This window comes from Mirounga leonina, unplaced genomic scaffold (genome assembly GCF_011800145.1).
Source record: "Mirounga leonina isolate KUSES-001 unplaced genomic scaffold, KU_Mleo_1.0 Mir_174, whole genome shotgun sequence".
NCBI classification, from domain to species: domain Eukaryota; kingdom Metazoa; phylum Chordata; class Mammalia; order Carnivora; family Phocidae; genus Mirounga; species Mirounga leonina.
Genome location: NW_023270451.1, coordinates 69094950 through 69115660, shown reverse-complemented (window position 1 = coordinate 69115660; position 20711 = coordinate 69094950). Strand labels below are relative to the sequence as shown.

Below are 20711 nucleotides of genomic sequence, written 5' to 3'. Positions count from 1 at the left end.
TGCCCTTTCTAGAATGTCATGTAGCTGGAATTATATAGCATGTATCTTTTACAGATTGATTTCTTTCACTTGGTAATATACATTTAATTTCCTCCATGTCTTTTCATGGCTTGATAGCTCATTTTCTTTTTAGTGCTGAGTAATATTCTGTTGTCTGGATGTGCCACAGTTTATCCATTCACCTACTAAAGGACATCTTGGTTGCTTCCAAATTTTGGCAATTATGAATAAAGCTGCTATAGAGTGCCGGGCTGGCTCGGTCAGTAGAGTGTGTGACTCTTGATCTTGGGGTTGTAAGTTCGAGCCTTATGTTGGGTGTAGAGATTACTTTAAAGAATTAAAAATGAAATAAAAATTTTTAAAAATGCTATAAACATCTGTATGCAGGTTTTTAGGTGGATGTAAGTTTTCAACTTCTTTTGGTAAAACCAAGGAACATGATTGCTGGATTGTACGGTAAGAATATGTTTAGTTTTGTAAGAAATCACCAAACCTTCTTTCAAATTGGCTATACCACTTTTATTCCCACCAACAATGAATGAGAGTTCCTGATGCTCCACATCCTTATCAGCATTTGGTGTTGTCAGTGTTCTGGATTTTGACCATTCTAATAGGAATGTAGTGATATCTCATTGTTTTTATTTGCCTTTCCCAAATGACATATGATGTGGAGCATCTATAATATAAAAAGAATTCTTACATTTGAATACTTACACTTTCATATACTTATTTGTCATTTATCTGTTTAAGTGAAGTGTCTTAAGGTCTTTGGCTCATTTTTAATCAAATTGTTTTTCTTATTTTTTACTTTTAGGAGGTTTTTATATATTTTGGGTGATAGTCCTGTATCAGATGTGTTCTACAAATATTTTCTCCCAGTCTGTGGCTTGTCTTCTCATCTTCTTGACATTGTCTTTTGCAGAGCTGAAGTTTTTATTTTTTATTTTTTAAGATTTTATTTATTTATTTGACACAGAGAGACACAGCCAGAGAGGGAACACAAGCAGGGGGAGTGGGAGAGGGAGAAGCAGACTTCCCGTGGAGCAGGGAGCCCAATGTAGGGCTCGATCCCAGGACCCTGGGACCATGACCTGAGCCGAAGGCAGACGCTTAACGACTGAGCCACCCAGGAGCCCCTGAAGTTTTTACTTTTAATAAAGGCTGGCTTCTCTCTCTCTCCTCTAAAGAAAGGGGGGTGGTGCCTGGGTGGCTCAGTCGGTTGGGCATCCAACTCTTAATTTTGGCTCAGGTTATGATCTCAGGGTCATGAGACTGAGCCCTGCATCGGGCTCCATGCTGTGCATGGAGCCTGCTTAAGATTCTCTCTCTCCCTCTGCTCTTCTCCCTGCCCACCCCCCCCCCCAAGAAAAGGCTGGTTTATTCATTATTTCTTTTATGATCATACCTTTGGAGTTGCATCTAAAATGTTATCATCATATCCAAGGTCATCTAGGTTTTTTCCTAGAAGTTTTACAGTTTTGCATTTTGTATTTAGGTCTGTGATCCATTTTGGGCTAATTCTTGTTAAGACTGTAAGGTCTGTGTCTAGATTCATATTTTTTGCATGTGGGTGTCCAGTTCTTCTAGTACCATTTGGTGAACAGACTGTCTTTGCTCTATTGTACTGCCTTTGTTCCTTTGTCAAAGATCAATTGACTGTATTTATATGGGTGTATTTCTCAGTGTCTATTCTGTCCCATTCATCTATTTGTCTATTCTGTAGCTAATACCATACTGCCTTGTTACTGTTTACCACTTTTCCTTCACTCTCCATTTCTTGCTATATTTCTGAGTTATTATCTAGAATAATTTTCCCTGAGCCTGGAGAATATACCTTTTAGAATCTTGTCCTTCCTAGACTTTGGATACTTTATCCTATGCCTGGAAGGTCCAGGGCCTATACTTCTCTGGCTGGGTGGTGTTTGTTTTTCCATTTTGGCATCTATGAATTTCACTTCATTTTACCCTTGGCTATGTAGGTAAATTTTTTGTTCCTATTTTATTCAGCATTTCGGTGTGTTTGTTTAGGCAGTATATTTTAGTGGTTTCTGGCACCTCTTTGCCAACACTTTGTATTGTCACTCTTTTGAATTTTAGCCATTTTGGTGGGTGTGAGGTGGTATCTGAAATAAGGTTTTTTGTATTTCCCTGATGACTGATGTTGAGGGCCCCACCCCCCATTTTTTGTGCTTTAGCTCAATTTTTGGTGTCTCCAGTTTTATTCTGCTTCATGGTAGATTTTTATTTTGGGGGAGAGGACAACTTTTCTTCAACTCTGAAGTTTTGGTTTTTATTTTTTGTTTTCTTCTAATGGTAGCTTCGTATGGGTGTCATCTGCCCCATTCATCTGACCCCGACTGGCTTTCTCTTTCTTGAGGTGATTTTTTCTGTGTTTTATCACCATGAGAATCCTCACTTCCTTCTTCTTTTTCCTTAATGGGCTCAGTAGTCTCCACCAGGTTCTTTCTACAGCTTGGAGTCTGGAGCTGGGTCTGGTGTATTTGAGTTTCACTACTTATAAGAAATGTGAAGTTGTTGGTAGAGAATGTGGCTAGATAGGCTAGAGGAACCAGTGCCCATAGTGTATGAATAAACCAGAGACCAGGTGAGGAGGAACGTAGATGAAACTTTACTATTGTTATATAAACTGTTACTTTGGACCCAGATATCTTGATAACTGAAATCTTGATACTTGAAAATGGAAGTTGGTTATACAAGCACAAATACTTGAAGGAAAAACATCTGTGTATGTTGGACTGAGGAAGATAAGGAGCCTGCATGTCTCTCCATCCATATATTTAAAGAATTTTAAAAGCACATTTTCCAGGATAATCCTTTAACACTTGGAGAAATCTATGTCTTTTTTTTTTTTTTTAAGATTTTATTTATTTATTTGAGAGAGAGAGAATGAGAGAGAGAGAACACATGAGAGGGGATAGGGTCAGAGGACGAAGCAGACTCCCTGCCGAGCAGGGAGCCCGATGCGGGACTCGATCCAGGGACTCCAGGATCATGACCTGAGCCGAAGGCAGTCGCTTAACCAACTGAGCCACCCAGGCGCCCCGGAGAAATCTATGTCTTTGGATTTACACTGTCAAAGTTTGGATCTATGTGTAAATATCATTTAAAAAATTTTTAATTTAAATTTTAAAATTTTCACCTAGATGTTTTTTCACTATGTCAGTGCATCATTTACTTGTTTAGGAAACAATAGTGTTCTGAACGTTTTCTCGTCCAGATATTTTCAGAAGGATTTTTTGGGTAGATGAGAATCTTACTAAGAATAACCTTCTAAATATATCTACTTGGGGCCCTCACTTAAACAGTTTAAAGAACCATTTCCTTATGAATAACCTGTCGCCTTATATAAATACTTTTTCAGCAAACACTGAGAAGAATGTGCTACCTTACCATCAAAGAAATGGCTACAATCTCTGAGGATGTGATAATTGTCACAAGCAGGTATGTGAATGGTCAGTACCTAACATGGAGTACTTATATAGTTAGTGGAATATTTGTTGTTCTTTTTCTATTAGTTTTACTTTTTTGACTGTAAGAAAGCAAATAGGAATTAAAAAAAAAAATCTTAAAACATTCTTTCCTAAAATGTGGTTGTCATCATGTGAAAACCATGTCTATCTGATAAAGCAAAGGAGTCGCAAAGGGTAATGCTAACAGATTTGCTAATACATTTTAAATGTTCATAATAATATGTAAACAGAACCAAAATGTAAATGATACATTGACATAAAATATTTACAATACGTATATCAAAAGGCTAGTATATATAATATGTAAAGAACTCTTCTACTTCAAAAAAATTCCAAGTGATAGTTCTTAAAATAACCAATATAAAGGATCTGATTGTTTTTAGTCATTCTCACATAAGCAAAAATGTAAATTAAAAACTCAAATGAGTTATAAGATTTTTACCCTTCAATTTGGCAAAAAAGAAAAAAGGCAGTAGGTGCTTGTAAGGGAGACTGATATTCTTGTATATACAGGAGGCAGAATAATAAATTGGTTCAGGTTTTCTAGAAAGCAGTTTGACAGCATTCAAATGTTGAACATTTGAAAAGTTTTATCCCTTTGACACAGTAATACCACGTCGATGGAACTATGCTCAGAAAATAATCAGAGATAGCACAGGAAGGCTTATATATAATAATGTTCATTGCAACACTGTTTACACTAGCAGAAAGGGTGGAACAGTTTAAATGTCTGCTGTTGTTAAATTTAATTATATATAACTTAATTAACCATGTCATAATCAGATTATGGGATTATTTTAATTTTTTGAAACATCTTTAATGATATGGAAAAGTCCTCATAAAGTGCTGAATGAGAGTTGGATTCAAGTCCATGTATTTTATATAGTCTCCCTTTAAAACATTTTTTATGTACATATATAAAAATATATGGATGGAAATATGCTGATATATTACCAGTAGATTATCTGTGGGTGTTTGGGATTGTGGCTATTTATTTTCTTTAAAATTTTGAAAATTTCCCAGTGTCCTGGAGTCAGGATGGATAACCTAATTATTAATTATAATTCATTTAAGTGAATTTGGTCTTTGTACAACAACATAAATTTTGGAGGAGGGTGCTTGTTTTTAACCAGCAGTTGTATTGAGTAAGTTTCAATTAGTGAAGCTTTCAGCTGAAAATAACCGGAAGGCAGATGTAGTCACTAGGCATAGGGTAGCTAGTGTTGGTTCAGTAGCGAAACAATATGAGGGCTGGTGTCTCTTGAATCTCACATGATTGCAGAATAGATGCCTGAATTACTGGCAGTGCACCATTCAAGGTGGGAGGGGTACCGGGAAGGGGGCCAGGGAGGGCCAGCACCATCTGCCTCTTTTATCAGGTATGCAATAGCTTTTCCCAAGGCAATTTGTAGATTTCATTTGACACAGCTGTGTTATACGACTCTCGTTAGGACCAGGAACGTGTTGATTTAGCTTTTAAAGGCCAAGTATTAGGGGCAGGCAGGGGAGAAGGGGTTGGAAATGGGTATTGGATTAGTTAGCTAACAATATTTGCCACGAGTAACAAACAGAAAATCTTCACTTGGATTGCTGTACTCACTAAATGTTGGAAAAATTAAAAATAGATTAGGGTTTTTTGTTTGTTTAGCTGTTAGTACTTCCCTCTGAATCCTGTTAGGCTGCCATGAATTATGGTTTGCTTCTAGCTCATTTTAAGTGATTAGTAGATGTAGTAGGCAGAATAATGGCCCTCCAAAGATATCCCTGGCCTAAGTCCCAGGACCTATGAATATGTTTCATTACACCGCAAAGGGGAAGTAAAGTTGCTAATCAGCAGGTAGGGAGAATAGGGTGGATTATGCAGGTGGGCCCAATAAGGATAAGGGTCCTTAAAAGTGGAAGAAGAAAGTGGAAAGGTCAGTAAAGAGATGTGATGATGGAAGCAGGTCACAGATGCGATGTTGCTGGAGGAAAGGGGCCATGAGCCAGGGAATGTGGGTGGCCCCAGCAGTTGGAAAAGGCAAGGAAATGGATTTACCCCTACAGCCTCCCGAAAGGAGGCCTGCCAATACCGTGATGTTATCCCGGTGAGACCTGTGTTGCATTTCTAACTTACAGAACTGTAAGATAAAGAAATGAATGTGGTCTTTCGTCTTTAAGTTTGTGGTAATTTGTTACAGTAGCCATAGAAAATGAGTAAATCGTGTAACGTATAAGCATCAAATCAACACACTGTGTACTTTAAAATTATACAATGTTATATGACAATTATATCTCAAAGCTGGGGGAAAAACTACTAGAGATTTTGGTACCTGGAAGTGGGGTGCTGCTGTAACAAATACCTAAAAATGTGGAAGTGGCTTTGGGAATTGGGCAATGAGTAGATGCTGGAAGAATTTGGGGGAACATGACAGATAAGGCCTACATTGCCCTGAACAGAGTGTTAGTGGAAAGCTGGATGTTAATGACCTTGGTAGACTCAGAAAGAAGTGAGGAGCAGGGTAGGGAAAACACTTATCACTGTAGAGAATGCTCAGATCCTTGTGAACATACTGTTGGTAGAAATATGGACACTAAAAGCACTGCTGGGAGGGCTCAGAAGGAAATGAGGAAGGTGTTAGCAACTGGAGGGAAGGGGACCCTTGTCCTATAGTGGCAGAGAGCTTAGTAGGATTGTGTCCTGCAGTTATATAGAAATCAGGACTTGTGAGCTTGGATGTTTAACTGAGATTTCCAGAGTGTCAAGGTGCAGCCTGGTTTCTTTTTACCACTTACAGTACAATTTGAGAGTAGAGAAATAAATTGAGACACCTGTTCAAGACCCAGGAGTTCTTTACAAAAATCATTATGTTGTGCACCTGAAACTGAGACGTTATATGACTGAGACTCTTACAGCGGCAGCACCACTGCTAGTCTGGACTGAAAGGGACAGAGAGAGGACAAAGTGAAAGAAGGTTGTCAGGGTCCCAAATTCTCCAATAGGAAACCGGCTGAGAAGACTGCTCAGCTTTAAACAGGCGCCGCCCTCACAAAAAGGAAGGATGGCTCTGAGGGCAGGGTTACAGGCCCATAGTGTAGAGCTGAGAATGATGGAGAATTCTACCTGGCAGCTGAAACCTTCTCCGGTTTGCTTGGCTGGATTTCAGAATTGCTTAGGACCGGTGACTTTTTTTTCTTCTCTTTTTTTCATTCCGTTTTCTCCTTATGAACAGGAAAGTCTGTAAGTGCTATCCCGTGGTAGCCCCACGCTTGTATTTTGGGAGCAACTTGTTTTCTAGTTTCCCAGGCCCACAGGTGGAGAGGAATTTTGCCTCGGGAGAGAGTATACCCAGTCTCACCTGTACCTAACTGATTTTGATGCTAAGATCAGGATTTTTGAATCAGTGGGATTTTGAAGAGCTTTTGGACTTTGAGTTGGTGCTGTAATGCATTGAGATCTGGGGGGATCTTGGGATGGAGTGAATGTATTTTGCTTCTGAGATGGATGCAGCCTTGCTGACATGGTGATCTTAGCCCAGTGAGCCCTGTGTTGGACTGCTAATCCACAGAACTGTAAGATAATCTTTTATTTTAAGCCACTAATTGTGGTCATCTGTTACAGCAGGAATAGAAAACTAATAGAGTAGATGACCCCTCTGCATATGTAGACAGTTGTGTGACCTTGCTGAGAAACCATGGAGATTAAAAATTCTGAAGAAAATCAGACACTTCATAAAAGGGTATACAAATGGCCAAGAAATACATGGAAATGTTCTCAATATTATTAGTCATCAGGGAAATGCAGGTTAAAACCTCAGTGAGATATCCTTCCATACCCACTAGAATCTTGGTTACAAAACCTGACCACACCAAAATCAACGAGCCTGCTCCAACACCAAGTATACTGTAGGTGGGAATGTAGAATGATACGATCACCTTAGAAGAACTTATGCAGAAAACTTATAAGAGGAAAAAATAATTTAAAGCCCTGAAAGACTCAAAGTGTACTTGAACAAATGTACATGTTTTTGAGTAGATCAATTAAACATCATAAAGATTTCAGTGGTGTCTAATTTGTAAAATCAGTGCAGTCTCAGTGAAAAAAATCAACAGGCTATATATTTTGGAGTTAGAAAAGTTGATGCTAAAGTTTACATGGAAAAACAAACATTTAAAAATAGCCAGGAAATAACTGTAAAAGAAAAACTGTGAGCTCTACCGGCCAGTGCAGTATTGAGGCCTGAACACTTAAAACAGTGTGGTGCTGACACACGAATAGACCCCTAGAATAAAATTGTATGATGACTCTGTAATGAGTCACCTTGGCCATGCTGATCTACATTTTCAGAATTTCCTGGTCCAAATGGAAAGCATAGAATTAGACCCAAATACACGTGGAAAATTAGTATTTGCCAAAGTGGCATCTCTAATCACTGGGGTAAACAGGTACTTCTTAATATATGATGCTGGGACAACTGAGTAGTCACTTGGAAAAATAAAATTAGATCTATATTTCACATCCTATATACAAATAAACTCTAAATGGATAAGGAGTATAAATTTTAAAAATGAAAGCATACAAGTACTAAAAGAAAACATGAGTGTATTCCTCTTTATTTTTGTTGTAGGGAAAAGCTTTTGTTAGGACTGCAATTCCAGAGGCAAAGATAAAGATTGATTAAATTTGACTACCTAAGTTTCTCTTAATTAATGGCAAAAACACCACATAGAAGATGATTCAGGGGTTTTCAGTAGGTCTAAGTTGTACAGTTTCTTATGTTCATGGTATCCTACACGACATTGCCACTCATTTTATGGCAAAAATGGTGTGACAGTAGGCTCATGACTTAAGAGATCCAGTAGTTTTACCATATTCTGTTTCATCTAGGAGCTGACAGCCTAGTGGGATGATGGGATGACCTACTGAATGCTCAACTGAGGTAGTAGGTTAGAGATGAGACCCCGTTCAGTTGGAAAATTCTCCTGTAGGATGCAGTCTCTGTATTACATTGATGGTCAGTGTAGTGTATGGTACCAATAAATACAATATGTGGGACCAGGAATTAAGAGGTAGAAGTAGGACATGCTTTTCTCACCTTTGCTCCCAGTCACCCACTTGTAGAACTTATGCTTCCCATCCCCACCCAGAATGTGGGTTAAAGGCCCTGTTTCCCAAGGGACAGTGTTTTCAGGGATGAACAGGGGGAAGCATTTAACCCATTGACTTCTGGCTCCCACTGTTTGAGGATTGCCTTCAGCACAGAAATACTGTACGCTTCTGGATCTATGTGTCTGAGTGACAAGTTGGCAACCACAGGTACCCCATACTCCAGTGTCAAGAGAAGTCCTGGGGCAGACAGGGAGCAAGTTTGCACATTCGAAATAATGACTACTGTTAGACTGCTTTGGATTATTTATGTAGGGGACCAGCAGGTAAAGAAAGGAGCTGCTGTCCTCATAGAGTTAATTGACCTTGATCACTGTCAGGAGCTAGGCTTGTTGCTATACAAACGTGGAAGAGAGGACTGTATCTGGAATTCAAGGTATTGAGTATATTTTGATGTGTTCATGCCTGAGACAATGGTGAATAGAGAATAGGGAACAGCCAGTGGTCCAGCCCTGGTAAGTCTCCAACAAAGAGCTCAGATTCTTTGGGATAAAGGTTTGAGCCACTTACCAGACACCTGACCAAGATGAGCTAAAGTGCTGGCTAAGAGTGAGGGAAATATAGAAGGGGTGATTATGGGAAGGAGATGTGAACCTTAGTTACGGCTTTGGAATGTGTTGTAGCAGCAAGGATTGTACGTATTCCACTCCTTTTCCTGTGTCTTGTAGAAATAGTGGATGGTTACCATCTCAAAGACTCGGTGATAGGTTAGATTTAATGGAGGACACATTCAAGTTTGCGGGGTGCAAAGGATGGACTGTTCTGGATGCTGCCTTTGAGCCATCTCACATTTTCTCAGGCCTTCTCTGTGATCCAAGCTCTGCTTGCAGTCAGCTGCTCTGGGCAGGGTCCAGCTCCCTTGCGTCCGTAATGCCTGACTCCAAGCACTCGCCGTGTGTTTGGCTTCTTGCCCTGCACTTCCTCTGGCACTCAAGTTTGGGCGCTCACCTGGAACTCCCCTGTGGGAGTTAACGTGTGGATTTAACCGAATGGGGAGTTAACACTCTGGGGTTAACTCTCTGCCGGTGGCTAAGACCTAGTGGGTAGATTCTTTCCTTTTCATCCCTTGGAAATGTGGTTCTGACATGGATCTCATAGAGCTCCTCAGAAGATCGCTCATTAAATAACTAGTTGCCTGCAGCAGTGACCCACTAGAGAAAATTTCTTTGTATTAATTTCCCTCCTTCCCTCCCTGTCTTCACTTCCCTTCCCTCAGAACACATTCCCAAATAAACTACCTGTCTGTAAGCCTTTGTCAGGGCAGCCCAAACTAAGACAGAAGCATGGAGCAGTGGTTGGCAAATTATGGCCCGTGGCTAAAACTGCCGCCTCATTTTGTAAATAAAGTTTTATTGGAACACAGCCATGCCTATTTTTTATGTACTGTGCATGGCTGCTTTCATGCGGTTTAGAAGCCAAGGAGAGAGACCTTAGAAGAAACTGAACCTGCCAAGCTTCAGTTTTTATCTAATTGGAAAAATGCAAATATTTATGAAGAAGACTGGTTGATAAATTATTTATATCTCAACAGTGGAAATCTGTGCCACTATTAAAATGGTATTTTAGATATATATTTGGATATTTAAAAATATATAGATACCTAAAATTGAAAGAAAACATCTACCAATAGGGAAAGATTCTTAAGCTATATTAAGTGAAAAAGGGAGGTGCCAGAAGAGTGGAGATTCACCTGCATGTGTTTTTATGTCTCTGTGGTTTTATAGATTTTTAAAAAGTTCCTTAAGAAAACATAAGCGACGGTTCACAATGACTGTCTTCAGTTGAGCGGCACTAGAGGTGAGGGTGGGTGAGGCAAGACTTGGACTTTGTGTTTTATACCCTTCTGAATGTTTTCAAAGCATACTCAGATGAAAATACTTTAATAACTAAAAAAATAAAGAAATTGAAGGACTATCAGTTCTTCACAGTTTTCTCCTCTTGGCATCCTGATGGAGTGAGGTGGAGTTGTAGGCTGTTTTGGACCCTGTGAAGGGGAGGCAAAAGGGGGGAGGGGATGAATAGTCTGTTTGGGGGACAGGAAGATAAAAGGGTGAGTGACAGAGTATAGAGGCTAAAAACCTCTTTAAAGTATGGGCATGGAAGTCCGTAACTCCGTCCAACTCCTCTGCTTATTTTTTGAGACGCAGTAGAAAGGTCTGAAGGCATTGACAGTTGTTTAGAAAGCCGTTCCTGAGAGAGAGCATGACCTCGTGAGTTAATCATTGTAGTCCGTGTCTTTTAAGGAGTTGTCTAGTCTGATGGGTTTTTAGGATTTGGGGGGATTTCGGCCTGTGGCTCTCTAGACCATTGTCTTTACTTCTTATGCGAGTTATCAGTATCTAAAATTACATATTTTGTTAATGTGGTAGAGTATATTATCTCTCCTCTCATTAGTATGTTAGCTCCATGAAGGCAAAGACTTTGTTTTGCTCGCTGCTCTATTGGGATTTAGAACAGCCTTCTACCCGATAGTTTTAATATTTATCTGCAGAAGACACTCAATGAATATCTGCCGAATTAATCACTGCATTAAGATAATTATGGGGACAATTGGAATTAGCTAGGGGTGGACTCCACAGGAGAGATGTTAATTGATTCATGGTAACTCATTTGATTTTTTTCTTAGTCTGACTAAGGACATGACTGGAAAGGAAGATGTGTACCGAGGCCCAGCCATCAGGGCTCTCTGCAGAATCACTGATGTAAGTTCTCTTTGTTTCCTGAGGCATCAAAAGGGACACTGTGTTTATCTACAGGTGGCCATGTAAATTTAATAGGATTCCCTAGTCTGACTCTGTGAATCTTCGGTATTATAGAAACATGACCACCAGAAAGGCTTTTGTGCCTCCAGGCTTGTTTTTCTTTCAGGTCGTCTTTTTCTTTTGTTTATTTAGATTAGTCTATTTTCTCTATATTTGCCCTCACGGAATTTTGTCGTAGTCAGGGAACGTTGCTTGCGGGAAAGCAAAACCCATTTGAATTTTTTTTTTTTAAACTTTATTTATTTTATTTTTTTTTTAAGATTTTATTTATTTATTTGAGAGAGAGAGAGAGAGAGAGAAAGAGCACAAGAGGGGGGAGAGGGAGAGGGAGAAGCAGACTCCCTGCTGAGCAGGGAGCCCGATGCGGGACTCGATCCCGGGACTCCAGGATCATGACCTGAGCCGAAGGCAGTCGCTTAACCAACTGAGCCACCCAGGCGCCCTTTTTTAAACTTTATTATAGGAAATAGATCTCTCAGAATTTGAGGTAAAGCTTACAACAGATGCCAGAGCAAGAAACAGGGCAGCTCTAAGGAACTCAGCAGCAGGATTTCTCGGATATTTACAGTTATGATCCATCACTTAGCAGGCTCAGGCCTCCTTACTGAAATATTTGAGAGACCCTGGTTAGCCATCAGCCATCCAGTGGCTTGTAACCATGTAGATCTGAGTCAGGTGTTTAACTTGACGCCATCCCTCACATCTGGAGGGATGGGGTTATAGAGTATGTTAGGCTGTCCCTTTCTAGGAGCTCTGAGTAGGAAAGGTTAAAATGAAAGGCAGGCTGGGCATTGCCAAGCATCTTGAATAATATTTCAGCTACATTCATGCCTGGGTATATTTTATGTGGATGGTTACAATCGTCTCAAGTTTTAAAGGTTGAGTAAGACTAAATGGTAAATTTGGATCCTAAGAGGAGTAATAGAAATGGTACAGTGTTTTTCGCTGCTCAGCTGTTTGGCTGTGGTTGTTTTGTTTTTCATATTAAATTGGTCGCCTAAGACGGGACAATGGCAGTCTGTAGCAGTAAGCCTGTCCACTTGAATATTGATCTCAGGTCTGTTTACACATCTTCATCTGCGACCACCTTCCCAGTGCTCAGCTTTCCTCCAGTTAAATTTAAAAAGAACTTTATTTTCAGAGGATTTCATATTGAGGGCTCACTGTAGTAGTATATTAAACATTTAAGATACTTAGGTATCTAAAACCAGGGATTACATTTGACTTATAGGACTCTATGGGATCCATATAAAATATATCCCCTTCATACAGAGGCATCTTCAGAATTTCAAAACCGCTCCATCCCCATCTAGGAATTTCTTTTATAATAGCCCTGAGTAAGTTGAGCCTCTACTTATGCCTTTGCTCAGACTGGGCTTCTCCACTTTAAGACCGTTGATTTCGTTGTTGAACAGTTCATTTTTTTCCTTCCATATACTCTTAAACAGTCCTCTTTGAAGATTTCACTCGGTTGTCTGGGTCCTGCCCTCTGGGATAGGACTGTCTGTTACATGGTAATCCTTTAAATGCATTCTAAATACTGGCACAGAAACAAATAGATGACTGGTTTTTGTAAATTATTTTGAAGCAGTAATTTTGGGTGAAACAGTTTTGCTTCAACAGCGTTTTCTCTATGCATGTTATCAGGGAACAATGTTGCAGGCCATTGAGAGATACATGAAGCAGGCCATCGTGGATAAAGTCTCCAGCGTATCCAGCTCTGCACTGGTGTCTTCCTTAGTAAGTGAGCAAGTAGCTGCCTGGTTCTTAGCGGCGCTACAGTGTCTGGGGGAAAAACAAAGTATCACTGCGATTCTCTCACAAATGAAACATTCACAGAATATAGATACATCTCTATTACTTTATCCTGGAGTGTTTTATCAGAGGAGCATTAAAATGGGCAATTAAAAACATGAAATTTTCCCTCTTGGCGTGATGCTGTACAGATCTCTGTAAAGAGTCCTTGCTGTCTCAGCAGCCAACCAACTTAGTTTATTTTTTCCTGGGTTTTTGTTTTGTTTTGTTTTGTTTCTAATCGAGGTGTGAAAAAGTTCTAGGTTCAGTTGAAGTTCCTGATGAAGAAACACAATTGAGATTTTTTTCAGTGATAAAATCTGCATATTTGTATTTCAAACAGTGTAGCTAAAACTTGATGTAAATTCCTCCTTCTTTCCTTTTTTGGCTTAATGAATATTATTTATTCAGTATGAAATCTTTATACTATATGTCCCACATGTTAAGAATAAATGTACATTAAATCTTGGTTAAAAAAAAACAAACATGAAACTTTCATGTTGAAAGATTTTGGTAATCAGAGTTCTGTTGTATACCTAATGAAAATGGGGGTAAGGATGAGGTGGTGGACAGAGAAGACACTGGCCAATTTTAAAAAATTTTTATTTTTTAAATCTTTGTGAGCTGTACTTCTGCCTCTTGCCTTTTTACCTCAGTTTTCCTTAGCGTGTGTGGGGTCCTTCAATCCAAAGCCTCCTGTCCCACTTCTAAATTTCTTACCGGAAAGTGGTCTTTGTTTCAGCAGTACCTTTTCTTTCCCCTTTTTATCAAAACAAAATGCATTCATTACAGCTTTATCACATTGTGTTTGATGAAAATTGGTTGTTCCTCTGTGAATGGATTTAGGTCATCTGAATCACAAGAGGTTCTGGGTCTGGAATATAATTGGCCAAGTTTTACAGCAGGGGATATATCAGTACTGTTTCTTTTTTTTCTTCCAGTTGAGTTTCCTGGAAGTAAAACCAAGAATGTGAACATTATTTAAGCACCATTCTATTCACTAGCCCTTCCTTTGCTGCCTTTCCCCTCTCATTGCGTCCTTTCACCCACGTCTCTCAGGCACCCCCCGCCCCCCGCCCCGACACACACGTCTTGGAGAAAGTTTCTGGTTTATTACTTGCCTTGGGAGTAGAGACTTGAAATAGAGTCCTAAAAGCTACAGAGTTGTCTCTTTCATTTGGAAATGTCTGTTAGTGATTTTATTATTATTATTATTATTATTTTTTTAAAGATTTTATTTATGTATTTGACAGAGAGAGAGACAGCGAGAGAGGGAACACAAGCAGGGGGAGTGGGAGGGGGAGAAGCAGGCTTCCTGTTGAGCAGGGAGCCCGATGCGGGACTCGATCCCAGGACCCTGGGATCATGACCTGAGCCGAAGGCAGACGCCCAATGACTGAGCTACCCAGGCACCCCTGTTAGTGATTTTCTAAGAAAACCAGTTCATGCTTGCAAACCTCTAGTGACCATGCATGATCTACTCTTATTTTGCTCTGTGTCTAGCACATGATGAAGATAAGCCATGACGTGGTTAAGCGCTGGGTCAACGAAGCCCAAGAAGCGGCTTCCAGCGACAACATTATGGTCCAGGTACTGCCATTGAATCATATTGGGTCTTGAGACCAGCTTTCTTTAACCTTCCATCTTAGGGGCAATGTATTGACTTCCCAGATGTGTACTAGCTAAAGGCTAATATTGAGCAGCCTATTAGTACATATTCTCAAGTAGATATCCCACTGATTAGAATTACTGTCTGAGGCCTTGAGAGTGTTTTGTAAAAGCTGTAGGAATGTTCAGGAAGGATTCTTACGTTCAGCTGCATTTCCGTCCTTTATTTGAAAAGCAATTTGTGATGAAGCATGTCCCAATTGTAAGCTTTTCAGAACTTGGTTATGGTAGACATTACACAAACAGTGAAGAGTAATTTTTATTTTGTGAAACTTAAAAACCATCTTGTTGGGAAGATCTTTTGATATTCATTAATTCCTAATTAAAAGGAACAAGATTAAAATCTTAATTGGCAATTTTGTGTACTTGAGAGGATACTTATTCATCCCCTTTCAGTGTTTACAACTTCTCATGTTAGCGTATTTAGTTATGCGGAAATCAAGTAGTAATTTTTCCCTCAAGAAACATTCTCGCTCTCTTAACTCTGATCATTGTGTTTTTACACAAAGGGCCATGATAATTACACTCCTTAAGCCTGCTTTAGGAGATTACTCCTTTAACTACTAACATGGCCACAGATGACTTAAAGCCACTAACAGAGACCTGTGACACTGGTAAAGCCTGGGACCCAAGAGCCTTTGTACTAAGGATGTGTGGGGCCATGCTGAACCTGCTAGAGCCATCTTCGGATTGTATGTCACCTCTTTGATACTGCTTGTCCAGTCTGAATCTTTGATTTCTGGGGGTGAAACTCATAAGAGTTTCTCAGCCTTGCCTGTGTTTGATTCAGTATGAAAAAGGTATTCTATTTGTATACATTTGACTTGGGTATCTTTTTACTAAAGTGCCGTATAATTTTATTTTCCTGGGAGTTTGTCCTCTTCCTCCTCAGCTTTCTGTGTGTTACATCCTTTTTCTTGTCCTTTAGTACCATGCATTGGGAGTCTTGTATCACCTTAAGAAGAACGATCGCCTTGCTGTTTCTAAGATGTTGAATAAATTTACTAAGTCTGGTCTCAAATCACAGTTTGCTTACTGCATGCTGATCCGAATTGCCAGTCGCTTACTAAAAGAAAACGAAGAGGGGTAAGTGTCTTCACCTAAACCTAAGTAATTTTCTGTTTGCTGGTTAACCTACTTCTAAGTTTATTTCCTTTATGAATATTTTTTTGGGTAGCGCTGATTTTACAGATGGATTTGGTGTTTTCCAAATTAAGAAAATTCATGGGATTCTAAGTAATGCAACTTTTTTTTTTTTAACCTTAATGTATGCTCTGGTATATGTATTTAATAGATTACGATTGCCAATAATAAGAGACTGATATTGAACAAAAAATACTTAGAGATCATAAGATGTGCAATAATGTGAAAGCTGGAAGTGACATGAAGAATCTTGCTTGTTCCTTTTGTTTTTATAAATGAATATTGAAGTGCTGCATTTAATGATTTATTTATTTAAAGGGCATGAAGGAGGAAAAGAGAATTCCACATTTGTAAGGCTCTTATATTGTTCATGAAGTAGTGTTATGTTATTTGATGGTAGACTGTGATAATAGAAAGATGAATATTGTAATCTCTTAAGTAACCACTAAAGAAAAACATAGGAGATGTAGCATAAATGTCAACAGAGAAGATAAAGTGGAATATTAAAAAAATATTCGGTTGAGCTTCCTGCTTCTGATAATGGTGGAGTAGCTTGGTCACATTAGCCCACTGCAAATACTTATATCATTGATACAAAACTTTGCCTCCCCCCAAAAGTAGGAAAACCCACCACTATTTGAAAGTATTGGTGAGTGGTGAAAAGCAGGCAAAAACTGGAAGGAAGTTGATGTCTGAGAAGCAGAGGCTATACTAGGTGAGATTTGTGTATTTCTGGCTAGTCTCCAGAGATCCCACAGTTCCTAGATGTGGGATCACAGAAAGCCATAGTATTTACTGGACAGAGGGGTCAGAATATAGTTTGAGATTGGAAGAGTGATGAAAACCTATGGTGGAAATCCTGGAAAGGAGGAAACCACAATTGGGGTAAGCTCCCAAATCAATTTCAAACTCTCTAAAACTCTGTGGTTGACCACGGATCTATACGTGTAGAGGGGAAAACCCTAGGAAACCTGACTAACAGTAGCTGTGAACTGAAAGAACTGAGTGGAGATTCAGCTGCACCTCACTCACAGCCAAAGAGATGAAGTTTGGAGTTTGAGCCAGCCAAGTTAACTGCCTGCTAGAGAAACATCAAATTTCTAGAGTCTTTGCATCCTGTCATTCACGATGTTTATATACAGTAAGAAACTGATAGAAGTGCAAAGAGTTTGGAAAATGTGACCAGTAGTTAAGAGAAAAAGCAGTCAACAGACACTGACTCTGATATAACCTGGACATTGGAATTAGCAGACAAAAACTCTAACAGGCTTATAAAAGATGCTTTCAAGAGTTTTAATGGGAAATAGTTATAACGAATGAGCAGGGGAAATGAAAACTATAAGAAGGAACTAAAAAGAAATTCCAGAGCTTTAAATTCCTTGTTAGTCAGAATTCAACCAGAAAAGCAGAACCCATAGCAGATAAATATATAAAGAGATTTATTACAAGGAACTGGCATTTGCAATTTGGGAGCTTGCTAAGCAAGTCCAAGATCCTTAGGGCAGGCTGTCGGGAAGGGAGGATATCACAGGCAGATGGGAACTCATGGGCACAGGCTGAAGCAGCTGTCCACTGGTGGAATTTGTCATTTCACATTTTACTATAAGCAGCAAGATGAAACCAGGTCACACCTTCAACACTTTCCTTGGAAATTCCCTCAAGTAAAGAGTCAGGTTCATCATCTACAGGTTATGGTTTCCACAAAACTGCAGGACACAATTTCGTTAATCTGTCCACTAACCTATAACAAGTATCCACTTTACTCCAGTTTACAATAACTTCTTCCTTCTGTGCTCTTATAGGATCCTCCAAGACTGGATTTCCCCCCTCCCCTCCCCTCCCTCCTTCCCTTCCTTCCTTCCTTCCTTCCTTCCTTTTTAATTCCAGCATAATTAGCATATAGTGTTCTATTAGTGTCGGGTGTACAATATAGTGATTCAAGAATTCCATACATCATCCAGTCCTTATCAGAACAAGTGCACTCCTTAGTCCCCATCACCTATTACCCCATCCCCCCCCCCTCTGGTAACCATCAATTTGTTCTCTGTAGTTAAGAGTCTGTTTCCTTTCTTCTCTTTCCTTTGATCATTTGTTTCATTTCTTAAATTCCACATGTAAGTGAAATCATATATTTTTCTCTGACTTATTTCACTTAGCATTATACTCTTGAGCTCCATCCATGTTGTTGCAAATAGAAAGATTGCATTCTTCCTTACAGCCGAATAATATTCATATATATATATACACACACACACACACACACACCCTGTCTTCTTTATCCATTGATCTATCGATAAACACTTGGGCTGCTTCCATAATTTGGTTATTGTAAATAATGCTGCAATAAACATAGGGGTGCATGTATCCTTTTGAATTAGTGTTTTTGTATTCTTTGGGTAAATACCCAGTCGTGTGATTACTGGATCATGGGGTATTTCTATTTTTAACTTTCTGAGGAACCATAAACTCCATATTGTCTTCCGTAGTGGCTGCACCAGTTTGCATTCCCACCAGCAGTGCATGAGTGTACCTTTTTCTCCACATCCTCACCAACACTTGTTATTTCTCATGTTTTTGATTTTAGCCATTCTGACAGGTGTGAGGTGGTATCTCTTTGTGGTTTTAGGTTGCATTTCCCTGGTGATGAGTGGTGTTGAGTATCTTTTCATGTGTCTATTGACCATTAGTATGTCTTTGGAGAAATGTCTGTTCATGTCTTCTGCCCATTTTTAATTGGATTATTTGTTTTCTGAGTGTTGAGTTTTAGAAGTTCTTTATATATTTTGGATACTAACCCTTAATCAGATATGTCATTTGCAAATAACCTCTCCCATTTAGTAGGTTGTCTTTTAGTTTTGTTGATTGTTTCCTTTGTTGCGCAGAAGCCTTTCATTCTGATGATAATCTCTATAGTTTATTTTTGCTTTTGTTTCCCTTGCTTTAGGAGACATCTAGAAAGATGTTGTTACAGCCAGTGTCAGAGAAATTACTGTTTGTGTTCTCTTCTAGGTTTTTTTATGCTTTCAGGTCTCATTTAGGTCCTTAATCCATTTTGAGCTTATTTTTTGTGTATAGTGAAAGAAACTGGTCCAGTTTCATTCTTCTGCATGTAGCTGTCCAGTTTTCCCAACACCATTTGTGGAAGAGACTGTCTTTTTCCCATTGCATATTCTCGCCTCTTTTGTTGAAGATTAGTTGACCTTATATTTGTGGGTTTATTTCTGGGCTTTCTATCCTGTTCCATGAATCTATGTATCTGTTTTTGTGTACTACCACACTGCTTAGATTGCTACAGCTTTGTAGTATAACTTGAAATCTGGAATTGTGATACCTCCAGCATTGTTTTGTTTCGGGGTCTTTTGTGGTTCCATACAAATTTTAGGATTGTTTGTTCTAGTTGTGTAAAAAATGCTGTTGGTATTGTGATAGGGATTGCATTAAATCTGTAGATTGCTTTGAGTAGTATGGACATTCTAACAATATTTGTTCTTCCAATCCATGAGCATGGGATATCTTTCCATTTGTGTTGTCTTTAATTTCTTTCATCAGTGTTTTATAATTTTCAGAGTACAGGTTTTTCACCTCCTTGGTTAAGTTTATTCCTAGATATTTTATTATTTTTTGGTGCAGTTTTAAAGGGATTGCTTTAATTCCTTTCTGTTTATTATTAGTGTATAGAAATGCAGTGGATTTCTGTACATTGAATTGTTTCACATTGCGACCTTACTGAATGAATTTATCAGTTCTAGTAGCTTTTTGGTGGAGTCTTTAGGGTTTTCTATATATAGTATATGCAAATAGTGAAAGTTTTACTTCTTCCTTACTAACTTGGATTCCTTTTATTCCTTTTTCTCATCTGATTACTGTGGCTAGGACTTCCAGTACTATGTTGAATAAAAGTGGTGAGAGGGACATCCTTGTCTTGTTCCTGATCTTAGGGGAAAAGCTTTCAGTTTTTCACCATTGAGTTTGTTAGCTGTGGGTTTTTCATATATGACCTTCATTATGTTGATGTTTATTCCCTCTAAGCCTACTTTGTTGAGGGTTTTTTTCATGAATGAATGTTGCACTTTGTTGGATGTTTTTTCTGCATCTATTGAAGTGATCATATGGTTTTTATCCTTTTTATTATAGATGAGATATATCACCTTGATTGATTTGCAAATATTTAACCACCCTTACATCCTGGGAATAAATCCCACTTGATTGTGGTGAATGATTTTTTTTTAATGGATTGTTGGATTCGATTTGCTAATATACTTTAAAGATTTATTCTTTTATTTTAGAGAGAGAGTGCATGCAGTCACTAGGTGCCCTGATTTGCTAATATTTTGGTGAGGATTTTTGTATCTGTGTTCATCACAGATAGTAGTACATTTTTTGTAGTGCCTTTATCTGGTTTTGATATGGGGGCAATACAGGCCTCATAGTTTTCCTTCCTCTTCTATTTTTTGAAATAGTTTTGGAATATTTTAATAGTTTTAAACATTCTTTAAATGTTTGGTAGATGTGAAGCCATCTGGTCCTGGACTTTTGTTTGTTGTTGTTGTTTTTTTTTTTAAGATTTATTTATTTATTTGAGAGAGAGAATGAGAGAGAGAGCACATGAGAGGGGGGAGGGTCAGAGGGAGAAGCAGACTCCCTGCCGAGCAGGGAGCCCGATGCGGGACTCGATCCAGGGACTCCAGGATCATGACCTGAGCCGAA

The 20711-nt window shown here is 38.9% G+C and overlaps 1 protein-coding gene across 2 annotated transcripts in view; it reads left to right on the top strand.

Moving 5' to 3' along the window:
* The window catches only part of COPG2 (COPI coat complex subunit gamma 2), a 94831-nt gene that overhangs the window by 21785 nt on the left and 52335 nt on the right, over positions 1 to 20711 (top strand). For both annotated transcript variants that reach the window (XM_035021118.1, XM_035021119.1), the window contains exons 5-9: positions 3383 to 3462; positions 11264 to 11339; positions 13047 to 13139; positions 14697 to 14783; positions 15790 to 15947. In XM_035021118.1, the coding sequence (XP_034877009.1) occupies positions 3383 to 3462; positions 11264 to 11339; positions 13047 to 13139; positions 14697 to 14783; positions 15790 to 15947 (494 nt within the window). The remainder of the gene's footprint in view (positions 1 to 3382; positions 3463 to 11263; positions 11340 to 13046; positions 13140 to 14696; positions 14784 to 15789; positions 15948 to 20711) is intronic.